The 17,244-nt window shown below is 35.5% G+C and overlaps 1 protein-coding gene across 1 annotated transcript in view; it reads right to left on the reverse strand.

The window, feature by feature from the left end:
- Positions 1–17,244, reverse strand: part of TM9SF3 (transmembrane 9 superfamily member 3) — a 68,390-nt gene that overhangs the window by 9,436 nt on the left and 41,710 nt on the right. Inside the window, exons 9-12 of the mRNA XM_035268618.3 lie at positions 16,235–16,365; positions 6,169–6,308; positions 3,822–3,890; positions 382–528 (exon numbers count right to left, since the gene is read on the reverse strand). Of these exons, the coding sequence (XP_035124509.1) occupies positions 382–528; positions 3,822–3,890; positions 6,169–6,308; positions 16,235–16,365 (487 nt within the window). The remainder of the gene's footprint in view (positions 1–381; positions 529–3,821; positions 3,891–6,168; positions 6,309–16,234; positions 16,366–17,244) is intronic.

A 17,244-nucleotide genomic window follows, 5' to 3' on the forward strand; every position in this document is an offset into this window, starting at 1 on the left:
GGGAAGGTCTAAGAATTAGAAAACTTGATCTTGAATTTTGTGAGATTTCCTATTACCAGTGACTGTAAATACACCATTTTGTTTTTCAGATCTAACTCTCCTTGTGTTTAGAATGCAACAATGCTTCTCATAAAGCTCTTTTCATATCAAGCACTTTGTAAAAATATTTCTAACATAGTACTCACTTCATTAATACATTAAAAATTGGTATTATTTTTTCTCTAAAATATTTATTTTTATAACTGGAAAAAATATCTATGCTATTTTAAGTAACAAAATTTCTTCTGTACTGCTCTTTAACTCCACTTGATAGATTTCAAAGGAAATCTTATTTTAAAATATTATGGTTCCCCAAATTTCTTCCCACAAATAGGTACTTACCACCTGTAATCTTCTGCATTTAGTAGAAAATATGTGCACACAATAGTCACACAGACAGTCACAATGCACAGGATAACCAGCACCAGCATCATGAAGCCATAGACATAATAGATCTTATATGCCCAGAAAGATGTGAAGATGAAATACCTAAGTAAATGCAATAAAGACACAGGTTTCCAGTCCTTATTCTTAAAGCTCACTCTGCTCTTGCTAAGCCTCCCATTTTAGTTCCCATTTTTTTCTCACTTAATGATTTTCTTTCAAGTATCTTCCAACAGCTTCTCTTACCAGGTCTCCATCAATTAAATCCACTAGAATTCTCTCAAAAATATTTTTTTGCATAATATTTGAAAAACAGATTCTTCAGTAGGGTATTCACCTCTACACAAATTTAATAAATCAGAAGCTTAAAGAAGTATAACGTAGAAAAGAACAAATGATAGCTAAAAAATCTGTATTTGTATCCATATTGTTTTGTAGATACAATTCAAGCAATGCAGTTTGTATTTTATTAAACAGAAAATAAAATACTCTACATTAAATAGAAAAATAAGTTAGAGCGCTAATGTATAAAATTAGAAAAAGCAAGCCTAAAGAAGATTCACACTGTCTTCAAAGAACAGCAAGGGAAAGGCCACATTCAGATTTTCATTAAGAAAAAATTCTTTTTTCTTATCCATTTGGATGACTCTAATCCATTTCCAAGTCATCATTAAATTACAACAGAGCCTTTCAGCCTCTTTTCTCTTTTCTTGTTCGTTTTTGTTTGTTGGATCATTAATTCTTTTTTTTTTTTTTTTTTTTTTTTTTTGAGATGAAGTTTTGCTCTTGTTGCCCAGGCTGGAGTGCAGTGGCACAATCTTGGCTCACTGCAACCTTCACCTTCCGGGATCAAGGGATTCTCCTGCCTCAGTCTCCTGAATAGCTGGGATTATAGGCACGCAACACCATGCCCAGCTAATTTTTTTTGTATTTTTAGTAGAGTCACGGTTTCCTCATGTTGGCCAGGCTGGTCTCCCAACTCCTGACTTCAGGTTATCCACCCTCCTTGGATTCCCCATCATTCATTCTTTCAACAAATATTTATAGAGCCTACCAAATATCAGGAGAGCAGTGAGAACAGAACAGTGAAGACAACAAAGTCTCTACCCTCAAGAAGACTGCTAGCTAGTTGGGAAACACCAGTAAAGATCAAGTACCAATGTCGTATGTGCTACACGAACGCACGTAAGGGGCATCATCCCATTACGGCTGAATGGGGCTTTATGAGGGGAGAAGAATCATAAGGAATTGGAGGGTAAGGGGAACTACAAGAATGTTCCAGGTATGCTGGGCACGGTGGCTTGCACCTGTAATCTCAGCACTTTGGAAGGCCGAGGTGGGCAGATCACCTGAGGTCAGGAGTTCAAGACCAGCCTGACCAACATGGAGAAACCTCATCTCTACTAAAAACACAAAAATTAGCTGGTCTGTAATCCTAGCTACTCATGAGGCTGAGGCAGGAGAATCGCTTGAACCTGGGAGGGAGAAGTTGGAGTGAGCCGAGATTGCACCATTGCACTCCAGCTTGAGCAACAAGAGCAAAACTCCATCTAAAATAAACCAGAAGAATGTTCCAGGTACTGGAACAGCAAAAGCGAAGGTTAGCAAAATAAAGAGGATCCACTGCATTTTGAAAATCTAAAAGTAATTCGGTATGGTTAAAACTTTAAATAAAGGGGAAAGAACTAAGAAATGAAGTTGGGAGAAGTGAACAGGGCCGGTTCTTATGAAGACCCTTAATGGTCATGCTATGGAGTTGACACCTCATCTCAATTACAATAAGAAGTCTTAAGCAAAGAAATGACACACCTTAAAAAGACCACTTTGGCTACCAGGAGGAGAATGGGTTTAAAGGTGGACAAAACAGAAGAGAAGTTGGAGAAACAGCAGAGAACCGATCTAGTGGAATACAGTGCCTGGAGAAGCACAAAGACATGTGGTTCAGAAGCATTGTGGACAGGGGTAGAAAGGAAAAAGTAGTCACAGGCCAAGTCTGAGTGAAGGCACAAAGCACTGTCAGACTGGAACTAAAGAAGTTCCTGAACTGACTTTAATAAAACACGAGTTACAGTGACACATACTCCAACTCCTCTCTAAGGTCTATTTACATTAGTTGTACCTGTTAGTGCAATTAGACTAAATTGACCATACCTGTTATCCCGGCTACTTGGGAGGCTGAGGCAGGAGCCTCAACTAAATTAAATGTTACATAAACCAATAAATATCAGAGTAAAAAGGACACGTGGTTACTATGAAAATTATGTTGAATGCTTTGGAAAGATTTGATAAGGTAAGTTCCTTTAAAAAAGTTACAAAATTAGATGTGATTGAAATGGCTGTAGACTGGGGGACAAATGTACAAATCTAGAAGGATTCTGTACTTAGAATTCTTCAGACAGGATTTTATGTTCTTCACTTTAAAAAGACTGGAAAACACAGAAGCTGTATTACGAATGTCAAAGAAAAAATGATAAAATTCCAAGTAAAAGAAAGACCATGGCTATACATTAAAAAAAAAAAAAATCAGTGAAGGATGTATATTTACTTGTCTTAAAAATATTATGTATGTATCTTTTTAAATAATTCTCTTACATGAGCCAACTTTTGAAATTAACCAACTACCAAATCCAATTACGTCTGTTATAGAGACTCCTACCATACAAGAGACAATCAGCAGTGGGGCATCTGGAAACATGTAAGGCTATTTTAAGTTGTCATGATGACTGGTATTTAGTAGACAGGAGCCAAGGGTGGATAGCTGCAATACCTGAGAAAGCCCCATACAGTGAACTGTCTTGCCTAAAATAACCACTGCATTCCCATCAGGTGGCACTAGGACACAGACTAAGAATAGAAAGGCTTTATTTTGCAAAGGTGACAAAGGATGCAGATGTAAAGCACAATAAGTGGCACAGGTGGCATACCTCTCACCCCCAAATACATACACACTTCCTAGCACTCCTGCAGGCCTCTATAGAAGGAACCTAGGAGATGACTATGCATCAAAAGATGTCAGGACCTAGGCAGACTTGTAGGCAATGGTTTACCTAGTTTCCTAGGGCCTCAAAAATCAATAAAAAACAGGAATTTGTTGTATCATGCATATGATTAAAGGGCGGTCTACCATTCTTTAACACATATACTTTATTTCTAAGATCTCCTCTTAGGTGAGGGAAGTCTATAATATAATACAAAAAGGTATAAACATCACCTGAATATTTAAGAACACAGCAAACAGCTACCTTTATATAGCCTATTAAACCCCTTTCTGGAATCATGGAATTAACAGACATCTAATAAGATGCTCTCCCAGCTGATGACTTCACATGTTCCCTAACTCCTAAATTGTCTTATTAAAATCAAATCCCTTGAAACATAAATACATTATCAAAACTTACATTTCAATAAAGATTGAACCAAAAGGTAAAATTCCACCCAGGCAAACAATAACTGCAGGCTCCATGAACCTGGAAAATATTAAAATTAATAGTAAACTTCTAGTATAATTTCCATATTATACAAATGCTGATAACAGAAAGGATATACTTGACACTTAGAAAATCATCTCTAAAGAATAGAAACAAACCAGTAAAATGAAAAGCCAAAACCCAAAGAGGCACAATACAAAAGTGGGTCTTCAAATTAGCCACAGGTTATAATCAATATTCTTTCTGCATTAAAGCCTGAGACAAGTATTTGCAGAACACAAATTACTGACACCAGCAGAACTCAAAAAAGTCTCCTAAGTGTTCCCTGGTTCTACTAGACTTTCATAACTTCCTAGAACCCTACAGGTATTTATTCACAAAAAGCCAAAGGGAAAGAAAGTAAGAGTCTAGAGATTTCCATTTGATATGATGTTTCCCAAATTGTGGCCTTGCTATTTCTTTGCTCACTCTCTCCTTGATTCTATAATTCCTTTTCCTACAAATTATACAATTAGGGTATTATGAGTTCTGATTTATAATGGCACCAAAGAAATAATAAAAAAATAAAATTCAAAGGTCGTTCATTCATTCAAGAGTTACTGACTGTAACTGGTTATTCCCCACCTGGATGCCTTCTCTCATCTCCTATTATTTCTCTCCGGAAAGCACTGGCTCAAATGTTCTCCCTTTAAAACCTCTGCTGAGTCTCCCAGGAAGTGCTGGGTCCTGCCTCCCATTCTTCCACTGCCTCTTGAACATATCTCCAATAGTACTTACAGTACTTACCACACTATGTTGTATCTGTCCAATTCCATATAAGTGTGTACATGTGTGTATACATATATATCAGACACACACATATAAAACATATACATACAAAAATATTTTTGTATATGTACACAAACATATATGTATATGTATATATGTATATGTGTGTGTGTGTGTATATATATATATGTACACACATATAAATACAGATTATAAACTCTGGCAGGCAGAAGCTATTCACGTAGGTACTTCCAGTGCCTAGCACAATATCTGTCACAAAAAAGATCCTAAACTAATAACTATGAAATCAACAAACTAAAAAACTGAGAAGAAAATTTAAAAATTTGAAAGCTGAAAAAAAAAAACCTTAAAAATCATTTAATCTAGTCTTCTTTATTTTACAGGAAGCCAAGACCCACAGAAGTTAAAAGTGATCTGCCCAAGGTGACATAGTCAATGAGAGGCAAAACTAGTATTTAGATTTAGGTTCCCATGATTATAGCCTCCAAAATGGTGACACACATCAGCCTTCCTATACCTAAATACAAGACATCTCTGGTAAGGAAACTCTCCCCAGACCTCCTCTCCTTCACTGGCCCTAGTGACTTAGAGGAACTTTTGTGACTTCTGACTATGCTTTTCCTTTAAACTTACCCTTCCCAGTAAGGATACTGATGGGCCCTAACAGTCTAATACTGATTTAAAAAAAAAAAATTTACTTTAAAAATAGACTATGAAAGTTATAACCAAAGTCTCTCAAAAGCACCAATCTAAGGAAAGAAAAGAATATGGCCAATTCAAACAATTCAAACTATAAAGGCTATTTTATTCATCCTCCATTTCTATAAATGTCTATACACCTCCATGTCTAGAAAAGACAGAGCAAAATTAGAGATAGTAATAGTAATAAAGCATGCATGTTATATTTATAATCTGGTAAAATATCTAGGAACAGAGACGTTTTAATACACACACACACACACACACACACACATTATGAAAATGTACAGTCTACTCTACAACTGTTCCTATAAATAGGGAATGTAATAAATGTACACTAAATTGTACAATATTACAAATGTACACTAAAATATCTGGAAAGATAGTAAATACTGCAGGTTCTGCAGGTGACAGCATCTGTCACAACTACTGATCTGACAGCACTGATGCGCTATACTACAAAAGCAGCCACGAATAGTATGTAAACGAATGGGCATGGCTGAGTTCCAACAAAACTTATTGACAAAAAAGGCAGCAGGTCAGATTTGGCCTGCAGGTTTAGTAAAACTGCAGCTTTAGTTCACACCCACCTCTACAAACTAGGAAAGCATCTGACTTAACTATAAATGGCATGATACACAGAAAATGGAATAAGGGTATAATTTATTATTACTCTTAACAATGTAGGTTAAAGGAAATAGTAAAATAAACTTCTTAAAAGATTGTCATTCTCATAAACACATGCCAATTCTAAAGTTACATGTACACAACAGCCTTAAGAACTTATACATTGTGTGAACAATTATGTAAGATTTAGCATTCTCTTTACCATTTTTTCTCCGGTATAGGACGAGGCACAGCATTGACACGACAAGGAAAGTTGGGCTGACCTGACAGATTTCGGCCAAGTATTGTACCAACAAGATTTAGAGGAAGAATAACAAAAAAACAGATGCAACAAACGGCCACCTGTAAATTAAATAAAAATGTGTGATTACTCAGAGAATAATAACATTAATAAAAACAAATAAAAGAGACAATTTAAACACAATTTTATAACAAAAAAATGTTGAAGTTCAATATAAGCTAAAATTGTGCATGGTATACACTAATGAAAACAGAGAAAGGTGGGCTTTAAAATATTACAAACTAAATACAAGTTGAACTAGTTCTTATCCACTTTAGTTTTCCACTTTTTCCTATTCTTCCATACTACCTCTACTACAGTCCTTTTTTCTCCTCTTTCACTCATAGCTGTCATGCTTTCTTAACGTATCTATCCCTTGTCTTTCATTATTATAACCAACTTATCTATTTAGCTATGCTTTTTGAGCTCATAATATGTACTAAGAGCTTTATATATGTTATTTCCTTATTTTACAGATTATGAAAAGGAGACTCAGAGAAGACTAAGTAACTTCCCATAATCACATAGCTAGTGGAGAGCCCGACCAAAATTTCAACTCAGATCTGCCAGCCTCAAAGCCCATGCTCTTTTCTATTCTACACTACCTTGGAATCCTAAAAGAAGCAGATTGCTATCTATGTGTCACTACTAAAGTATTACAAATATTTTTCTGCCCATTAGTAGTGCGAAATCTAAAATTATAGAGAAGACCATACAGATATTCTAGAACCAAAGTGGCCAATTAGAAATATATTTATTTTTGTGGCTTTTTTTCTTTATAAAATCAAGTACACAAGAACATACACACAAGCTCTTTTCTGGCCAGCCATCTAATTAAGACCACTTCACTCTGAACTTCTATAAAATGGAATAGAACTGAATCACCTCTAAGATTACTTTCAATTATACATTTTAGGTTCTAATAAATAGAAAGTACAAGTGAGAGAAAAACTGAACGAAACATGTGAAGATATTGACTGAGAGAGATGAAGAGGTATGGGATAGGAAATCCACAGTGACTACACAAGAAGGAAAGATGTCTTCTGAAGCAATATTAGTAAAAATTCTTCATTAGATCCTTTTGTGTGTGTATGTGTTTTTAAACAAGCCAAAGAGTACTGTTGTCTCCTTTTCAGAAAAAACATAAATGTATGAACATTATCAGAGCTCCATAATCCCATTTTAAACATCAGACTCAGGAACTCAACTTATCTGTGTTTCAGTTTAGGCCTAGGCCTATGAATAATATGAATTTATGCTCACATTATAATATTATGCGAAATGTGAAAAGCAGGTGTTTTTAAGAAAGTTTAAGTATTATTATGATTATACATAAGTATGTGGAGTAATAAATTCCATCTCAATTTTTGCTTTTACTTTCTTAATTACTACAGGACTCACAAACCTTAACACAAGGAGACCTATGTATTTTTTCCTTAGTTTACCAGAACCCTTAATTTCAAATAAGAATTAAAGAGAAAAAGAAGAAAACATTCCTATGTGGAATTACATGGTCTAGCAGAACGATCTGCAAACTGTTCCAAAGAACTCTCAGGCCCTACTGAAGAGCTTCTGGGATTCCACAAGCATTTGATTTGAATATCCTTTTGAAAATAGTTTCTTTTTAAAATACTTTTAACTGTAATAAGATATATACAGATCAAAGGAGTTCTATACTAAATATCAGTACACTGGAGACATCATAGCCAGGTTAACTCATTTTCATGCAAACCTCAGAATAAAGTTTCTTATCTCTGTGTATATACTGAACTGAATGAATTTTGTCACTGATTAGGAAAGTTTGTAATCCTATATTGGTCTTTTATTCTACCTTTTTCTCCCCATTCCAATTAAGGCCTGCACATTCTTGTTCACTAAAAATTGTACAAACAAAAGTACTACTACAGCACAATGCGTGTGACAGGCAACTGAGTGGCAGGTGAAGTGAGGGCACATCTTGCCTCCTGTGCACATAACAGTCAATAAAGGAACCTATAGTCTCTAACAGACATTATCAACTGCTTAGCATTTGTCAATATTTTCCCCTTTCTTGTCTAACTTTTTAATATATGATAAAAACTGTGAGCAGTTTGTTAGAAACAGTGATTAAGCTGTGAAACCAGTTCCCCACTCCTTTATATTCAAGTTCTGGAGAATTTACTGGAGAAATACTCCCAAGATTGCAAGGCAAGCTGTTAAAAAAAAATTCACATGGAACTAACTCATTTGGGAAGTAGGAATTTTTCTCAATACTGATAACCGAATAAATTGGGTGATGAAGATATGACAGTTATTCATACCCCTTATCAGATGTGTATTTATCACAACTATGGTCTTGTTAAATTTACAGTGTTAAAATACTTAATTTACAAAGTATATTTATACTAATAAGATCATGCTTGTTATCTGTTTTCCATCTGGAAATCCTTCCACATTAAGGATTTATTTTAGAATGAAATTTAGCAGCTAAGAGGATCTAATATATTGGTATAAACCCTGGAACTCAAACTAATATAGGGCTCTCCCCTATACTCCTAGTCACTGTTCAGAGGAGAGTGAAAGCAGGCAGTGGGGAGAAGAAAGATTTACTTACTCCATGTTGAGGGCCTCCCTTATCTACAAAAAGAATAAGTTAGAAACAAGTATTGCCTATCGGTACTTAATACCCCAAAGATCTACATACTAATTAAATCTTCTCAATCTCAGACATAAACCAAGAACGTGGCTATTACTTACTCTATCTTTGCTTCCAGACTGGCCTATTGACTAACATCTCTCATAAACACATATGTAAAAGCAAATTTTAGCAAATGTAATCCAACAATATATAAAACAAATAAATCATGACAAAGCAAAGCTCATCAAAGGAATGCAAGACTGATAAAAATCAGAAAATTAATCAATGCTATTCACCATATTATCAAAATTAAAAAAGAAAAATCACAGATCATCTCAAAAGATGCAGAAAATGCTGTTCTAAAATCCATATCCATTTAAAAAAAAAGTTGCAGCAAACTACAAATAGAAGGGAACTTTAACAAGCTGATGAAAGGCATCTACAAAAAAAATATAGCTAGTGTTTTAATTAATGGCCTAAGATTAGATGCCTTCTTCCCAAGATTGAGAACAAAGAAAAGATATCTGCTCTTGACACTGCTATTCAACATTACACTGGAGGTTTTAGCCAGTGCAATAAGAAAAGAAAAAAAAAAGACATACAGATCAAAAGAGAAGTGAAACTGTCTTTGTTTAAATAATTTAATAATCTATTTTTTAAAAATAACACCATGTACCCACAAAGATTAAAAATAATAAAAACATTTTAATCTACATAAAAAACTAAAGAAAAGCAACTAGAACTAATGAGTGAATTTAGCAGGGTTGTAGGATACAAAGCCAATATCCCAAAACAGTTTTTCTATATATAGTCAACACTTAAAAAAAGGGTGTAAACTGTGTGAGTCCACTTACAAGTGGATTTTCTTCTGCCTCTGCCACCTGAGACAGCAAGACTGACCCCTACCTCTTCTTTCTTAGCCTACTCAATGTGAAGATGATGAGGATAAAGATCTTTATTATGATCCACTTTTACTTAAAGAATAGCAAATACATTTTTCTCTTCTTTATGATTTTCTCTTTTTCTTTTTAAGAGACAGGGTCTCACTATGCTGCCCAGGCTGAAATGCAGTAGCTATTCACTGGCATGATCACAGAGCACAACAGCCTCAAACTCCTGGGCTTAATGATCCTCTGTCTCAGCCTCCTGAATAGCTGGGATTATAGGCAAATACCATACACCTAGCTAACCATATGATTTTCTTAATTACATTTTCTTTTCCCTAGCTTACTTTATTGTAAGAATCAGTATATAATACATATAACATATAAAATGTGTTCATCAGTGAGGCTTCCAGTCAACAGTCAGCTTATTAGTAGTTAAGGTTTGGGGGAGGGTCAAAGGTTATATGCAGATTTTCGACTGGACAGACGGGGGTGGAAGTCAGCACCCCAAACTTCATATTGTTCAAGAGTCAACTGTACTGTCATGTGCCACATAACAATTTTTTTTTTTTTTTTGTCAATGATGGACCACATACCTAACATTGGTCCCATAAGATTATAAGACTGTATTTTTACTGTACCTTTTCTATGTTTAGATACACAAATACTTACCAGTCTGTTACAACTGCCTACAGTGTTCAATAGCCTTATAAGAGACCTGTACAGGTCTGTAGCCTTGTAAGATTAGGCTATAACATATAGCCTAGGTGTGTAGGAGGTTATACCATCTAGGTTGGTGTAAGTATACTCTAGGATGTCTGCACAATGAAAAAACTGCCTAACAACTCATTTTGCAGAACATATCTGGCATTAAGCGATGAATGACTGCAATAAACGATCAGAGTTTGAAATTTTAAAATGCCCAGGCGTGACGGCTCACGCCTATAATCCCAGCACTTTGGGAGGCCAAGGCAGGCAGATCACCTAAGGTCAGGAGTTCAAGACTAGCCTGTTCAACATGGTGAAACCCTGTCTCTGCAAAAATACACAAATTAGCTGCTTACTGGCACACACATGTAATCCTGGCTACTGGGGAGGCTGAGACAGGAGAATTGCTTGAACCTGAGAGGTGGAGCTTGTAGTGAACTGAGATTGCACCACTGCACTTCAGCTTGGCAAAAGAGCGAGAGACTGTCTCAAAAAAATAAAATAAATAAAAAATATTATTTACAAACAGAATAATATGAAATGCTTGAGAATAAATTCAACAAAAGATAACAAACCTGAACAATAAAATCTATGAAATGTTGTGAGAAAAATTAAAGATATCTAAGTAAGTTGAGAAATACACTGTGTTCATTAATCAAAAGACTCAATAATGTTAAGATATCAGTTCTTCCCAAATTGAGCTATAGATTCAATGTAATCACAATCAAAATCCCAGAAGACTTTTTATAGAAACTGACAAGATGATTCCAAACTTTACATGGAAATGCAAAGAATATTTAAAAAAAAGCCAAACAACTTTGAAAAAGAAGAATTGACTTAGGGACTTAAAAAGCTACAGTAATCAAGACGGTGTGGTATTGGCATAAAAACAGGACAAATTGAAATGAAACAAGAGAAAATCCAGCAATAAAAATCCACACATATATGGTGAATTAGTTACCAGTGTAAGACGTGCCTGGCAAACATGGTGAAACTCTGTTTCTACTAAAAACACAAAAATTAGCCAGGCATGATGGCGTTTGCCTATAGTCCTAGCTACTAGGGAGGCTGAGGCAGGAGGATTGCTTGAACCCCATGGGCAGAGGTTGCAGTGAGCCAAGATCGTATCACTGCACTCCAGCCTGGGCAATAGAGCAAGGCCCTGTCTTGGAAAAAAAAATTAAAATAAAAAAACAACATCAATAAATCTCAAAATAATTTTTATGAGTGAAACAAAAAAGAATATATATTGTATCAGCTACCATTTAAAGGAAATTCGGTAATGCAAATTAAGCTATAAGAGAGAGCAGGCTGGTGGTAACCTAAGAATGGGAGAGAAAAAAGAAGAAAAGAAAGGATGAATTACAAAGGTATAAAACAAAACTTCTAGATGTGGCAAACATTTTTATCTTGAGTGCAGTATGGTTTCCCGTGTGTGTGTATGTGTGTGTGTGTAAATTCAAATTGTACACTTTAAGTTTATGCAACTTATCACGTTAATTTTATCTCAGTACATCTGCAAAAACACACAAACAGAAAAGGGCAAAAAAATATACCCACTGCTCTCAGAATTAAGCTAGGATTCCTTCTGACAGAAAGGAAGGAAAAAAAATGGCCAGGAAAAAAAAAAAAAGAACAAAAACCCATCATCACCACCACGAGCACAACAACAAAGAAAACTAACTATGGGAGAGTCTTAGTTTTCTGTTTTGTAAAACAGGAATAACCATACCACTATCTCTGCCTATCTCTTTGGGTTCTTCTGAAAACCAGACAAGATAATGCATGTGAAAATGCTTTGTAAATTACAAAGTGCTACACAAATATATTATTATTGATCCTTATTATAATTTATCTTCTTAGATTTGACACATCATTTCAGTCAGGTGAATCTTTTTAGATGCTGTCTTCATTATTTCATATTACTAATTTCTTCCCTAGCCTCACATCCCTTTTCAATTTAATCAGCAGATCACCATGTCTCTAACTTATTAATAATCTTTTGAATAGGTCAGAGTCAGGAATATCTGTCGCATTCTACTAGAGGGTAGGATGTACATACTATAGGTAATAACTCAATACTCTTATAAGGTAGAACCCACTTTCTTCTTTTTCCTTCTGGAAGAGTAAATTTGCCTGTCCAGTTTTACAACACCTCTGCTCTCACACAGTTACTCAAACATTACTTAATATGATCTCTCAGTATCTCTAAAAGATCATTTACAGGAGCAAAAATACTTTTTTTTTCAGCTAAGGCAGCTGGGTACCCGTGTACAATCAATTGCCTTGGCTTCACTTCCCTCTTAGACCAGGGAATCTTTCCTCTTACTTTTCTTGTTTGAAGATTATATTTTATTTGATGAAAAATAAAGAGGAAGAATAGGATGGAGCCATTCTTTTTATTTTTTTTAACTCTGTTATATCACTGATCCCACATATATGAGCCTTTGATCTTGCTGTGAAAATATCCTTATAAAATCCTTTTACTTGCTTTAGCATTAACAGCTCACCTTCGACAATGAAGTTTTTCTAACATTAGTTTTATAGATCTTTTTAGAAAAGAAAGTTAGTTCCCATGCCTCTGTGAGTTTTAAAACTCTGTCATTCAGTTCTTTGTCCCTTGGAATCCTACAACAACAAATTTTAGGATCTGAGATTTTTTTTTTTTTGAGACGGAGTTTCGCTCTCGTTACCCAGGCTGGAGTGCAATGGCACGAACTCGGCTCACCGCAACCTCCGCCTCCTGGGTTCAGGCAATTCTCCTGCCTCAGCCTCCCGAGTAGCTGGGATTACAGGCACACGCCACCATGTCCAGCTAATTTTTTGTATTTTCAGTAGAGACGGGGTTTCACCATGTTGACCAGGATGGTCTCGATCTCTTGACCTCGTGATCCACCTGCCTTGGCCTCCTAAAGTGCTGGGATTACAGGCGTGAGCCACCGCGCCTGGCCCCAGGATCTGAGATTTACAGCCCACGAAAGAACTCTTTTCCAGAACATCTTGGCAAATCCTTCCTCTTTCCCGAGGAACAGGACCACAACCTCTGGGTATAGCACCTAAATCATTCTTGGACAAATTCCCAAAAGAAAACGTTTTTAACTTTCCAGAATCAATCTAATTTATTTTCTTTTTCTTTTGTTTTTTTTTTTTTAATGAGACAGAGTCTCACTCTCACCCAGGCTGGATGATGTGATCACAGCTCACTGCAACCTTAGCCTCCTGGGTTCAAGTGATCAAGTGATTCTCCTGCCTCAGCCTCCCGAGTAGCTGGGATTACAGGCCTGTGCTACCATGCCCAGCTAATTTTTGTATTTTCAATAGGGATGGAGTTTCACTATGTTGGCCATGCTGGTCTCAAACTCCTGACCTCAAGTGATCTGCCTGCCTTCACCTCCCAGAGTGCTAGGATTACAGGCATGCACCTGGCCAGTTGTGGAAACTTTCATAGAACAGAAAATTAAAGTGAAGATCACCCAGACAAGGGGCTCAATATCCAAGAGATGAAAGGAATAGGAAACAGAAAGAGATACGGCCTAGAATGAGCACTTAGGAGGATCTGAAGACTCTGATCTTCAAATTAGGGTATTCAGTTAGTAGGAGTAGCTGGCTTCTCAGACACATGGCACCTATGGTCTGGGAGCCTTCCAGCTAACAGATCCATGCCCAGATGCCAGGAACTGGAATCAGGTAAGTACTACAGATTGGGTTTAAATCAGGACAGACTAATTAGCTTGAAAGAAAACCCTGAGCATTAAAATTTTTTAAATCCCCAAGTGATTCTAATGTGTGCCTAGAGTTGAGAATCACTGAGTTTATGACAATATGTAACCATTTCCTTTATAATGTCAACAAGTCAAACAAATTTAAGTACTTAAAGTACTTAATAAACAGCTGAGTCAAATATTCACCTCAGTCCTTCAATTTCAAGTTCTAAACAAGTTTTCATACTCTTAAATGGAGAAAAGGAGATGGTAAAGTACACACCTGATTAAAATGTGAGGCCAAGAAAATGCCCTTCCCTCAGTATTCCTTCATTAGAATGCAAATTAAGAACATAATATTGTAGGAGCCTGACAAGTACCAACAGTTACTCTTTTATTCACTAAAGATGAATTTTATAAACCTTCTCTGGCTCAGCTGACTTTAAATATTCTATTTTAATAATCTGTAATTACTAAATTATCTAAAGGCGGCCAATCCAGGTGGCTCACGCCTGTAATCTCAGCACTTTGAGAGACCAAGGAAGGCGGATTACCTGAGGTCCAGAGTTCAAAACCAGCCTGGCCAAAATGGTGAAACCCCATCTCTACTAAAAATGCAAAAATTAGCTGTACATGGTGGCGGATGTCTGTAATCCCAGCTACTTGGGAGGCTGAGGTAGGAAAATTGCTTAAACCCAGGAGACAGAAGTTGCAGTGAGCCAAGATTGCACCACTGTACTCCAGCCTGGGCGACAGAGCAAGGCTCTGCCTCAAAAAAAAAAAAAAACCTGTCTGCCTATCTAAAGGCAAATTACACTGAATATTAACATTTAAAACTACATTTACAAAGTGATAAAATTTACAATTTTAGCAAGACAAAGCAAGTTTTAAATACTATTTCCACCAATATCAAGTTCAAAACTTGCTGATAAAATTTTAACAGAGTCAGAATTTTAATTTTTAAAGCATTATAAAAATAATCAGTTCAGCAGATGATCTTTAAAAAGTAACTTGACTCACTCTATATACTTTCTGGAACTACTACAGTGGCCTGAAACTACTATAAAGCAAATTATTTCCAGGTCTGATGTAATTAATTACCTTACCCTTTTCTAACCATTATCACTTACTTTGGCTTGAAAAAAAATTTCCATTTTGAAGCAAGTTTCAAAATATTCCTAACTAAAAAGTATTAAAGATTTGTAAAAATGTGTACTATTCAATGTGTCTTTTGGACTATAAAACAAAATCACCTAAAATTTCTCTGAAATTTGTTAACTCCCATATAACAGAAAGAAAACCCAAACAAGATTAAAACACAGAGATGTGGGCTCTAGTAGCAGTTCCACCATGAACTGTCTGTATGGCCATGACTAAGTTATTGAGCCTCTGTTAAAAGCAGTAACCACCCTGCAACTTGATTCACGTGTATATGTATGAACACGTATGCATAAGTGTACATTAAGCCTTCACTCTAGTCTAGGTCTAACATTCTCTTTCTAGTAAAAAGGTAATAGCAAGAAAAATTGGGAGACTGTGGGTTAACTCAATTTATGTGTTCTAGTTTTAATATATTTAAATAATTCAAAGCATTTTCAAAGCCTGTGATTACAGATACGATATGCGAAAGCATTTTAACATCTATAGCAATGTACATCTTAGTGAGGTTCTAAGAAAAGTACGTTAATACAAAAAAATGTGTCATAGAAAAGCTTTACTTCCTACCATTGCATTCACCTAGCACCTTAAAACACCCACGTTTTGTGACTGTCATTCTTTCTCCAAAATATATTCACCAGTTCTTCACATCTCTGATAAAAAGCTACAGTGCTCTCTTTTAAAGTCAGCTTTTCACTTTACTGGCTTACAGATAGAAGAAAAAATAAAAAGACAATTATAGGTTTAAACTTAGCCAAAATTTTATGAAAACAACAATAGCATTCTCCTCATTTAACTTTCCAGAACTGAGTAGGGACTGACTGAAACTATCAAAATGAGGATATATTTTGGAGGGACAGTAGGTATCAGTTAGAATGCATATACTTCTTCAGTTTAAAAGTAAGATTCAAGCAACTTACCATTGTTCCAAAAGGAATGGCTCTTGAAGCATGGTAATAAATGGCTATGAAATTGATGAAGAAGGCAGTGCCACAAACCATAGCTGGGATAAGGAAAGCCCCAATAAACATCTGCTTTATCCATCTCCTTCCTGAAAAGAAAGGAAACTATGAAAGTTTAAAATATAATTATTTAGTACCAAATTATTTGTTTGAAATTTTAAAATAAAGATCATAAAACTCAACATCTTAATTGTTTCAAAACAATAGCTAATAAGTACCACAGGTTTTCAAGTAAGTATAGTGGAATCACAACTTCTGAAGTAGGTACACTGGAAAAGAGCAATGACCTATAGTAAAATATTCCAATGTTTTGTCTTGATTCTGCCACTGAACTGCTGTGAACTTTCATAAGCCTCTCTCTCTCTCTCTCTCTCTAGGCTACAAGTTGGCCTAGAAAGGGGTTTTTAACTATTCCTTGGAGTTCTGGAGCTTCTTGGCATGCCCATGAAGTCACTGGTGAAGAAAAATCCCAGATCCCCTTACCCTGCTTCAACCAGAACAAAGTTACATTTTCAACAGTTTTACACAGTGGAGTTTCATGTAAGCTTTTATTTGAAAATGTTACTGCTTTAAAAAGAAGAAAAGAGCCAAAGAAAGAAAGAAAGAAAAAGAACTTCACCAGAAACCCACTTGTGATTTTTAGCACCCTAAGACAGGGCAAAAACAATTTAAAAATAAAATAAAAAATAAAAAACCCTGAGTTAGATAGTCTCTAAGTTTGTTCTTAGCTCTGTAATTATAATTACAAATATGTATTTAAGAGCATTTGTTTGAAAAGAAAAAAAAAACAATGTGTTTCATAAGCTCTCTCTCAGCAATCAGAACTACATATTTCTAAGTTTTACTATTTCTCTATACCTCTGTGTATTGAGAAATGCTATACAAAATTCTATACATTGAGCTTCTATTATTGAAATAATTAAGGGAACAAATTTTTTGACTATGTAATAAAAAAAATCTTCAATTAT

Source organism: Callithrix jacchus, chromosome 12, assembly GCF_049354715.1.
Source record: "Callithrix jacchus isolate 240 chromosome 12, calJac240_pri, whole genome shotgun sequence".
Classification (NCBI taxonomy): Eukaryota; Metazoa; Chordata; class Mammalia; order Primates; family Cebidae; genus Callithrix; species Callithrix jacchus.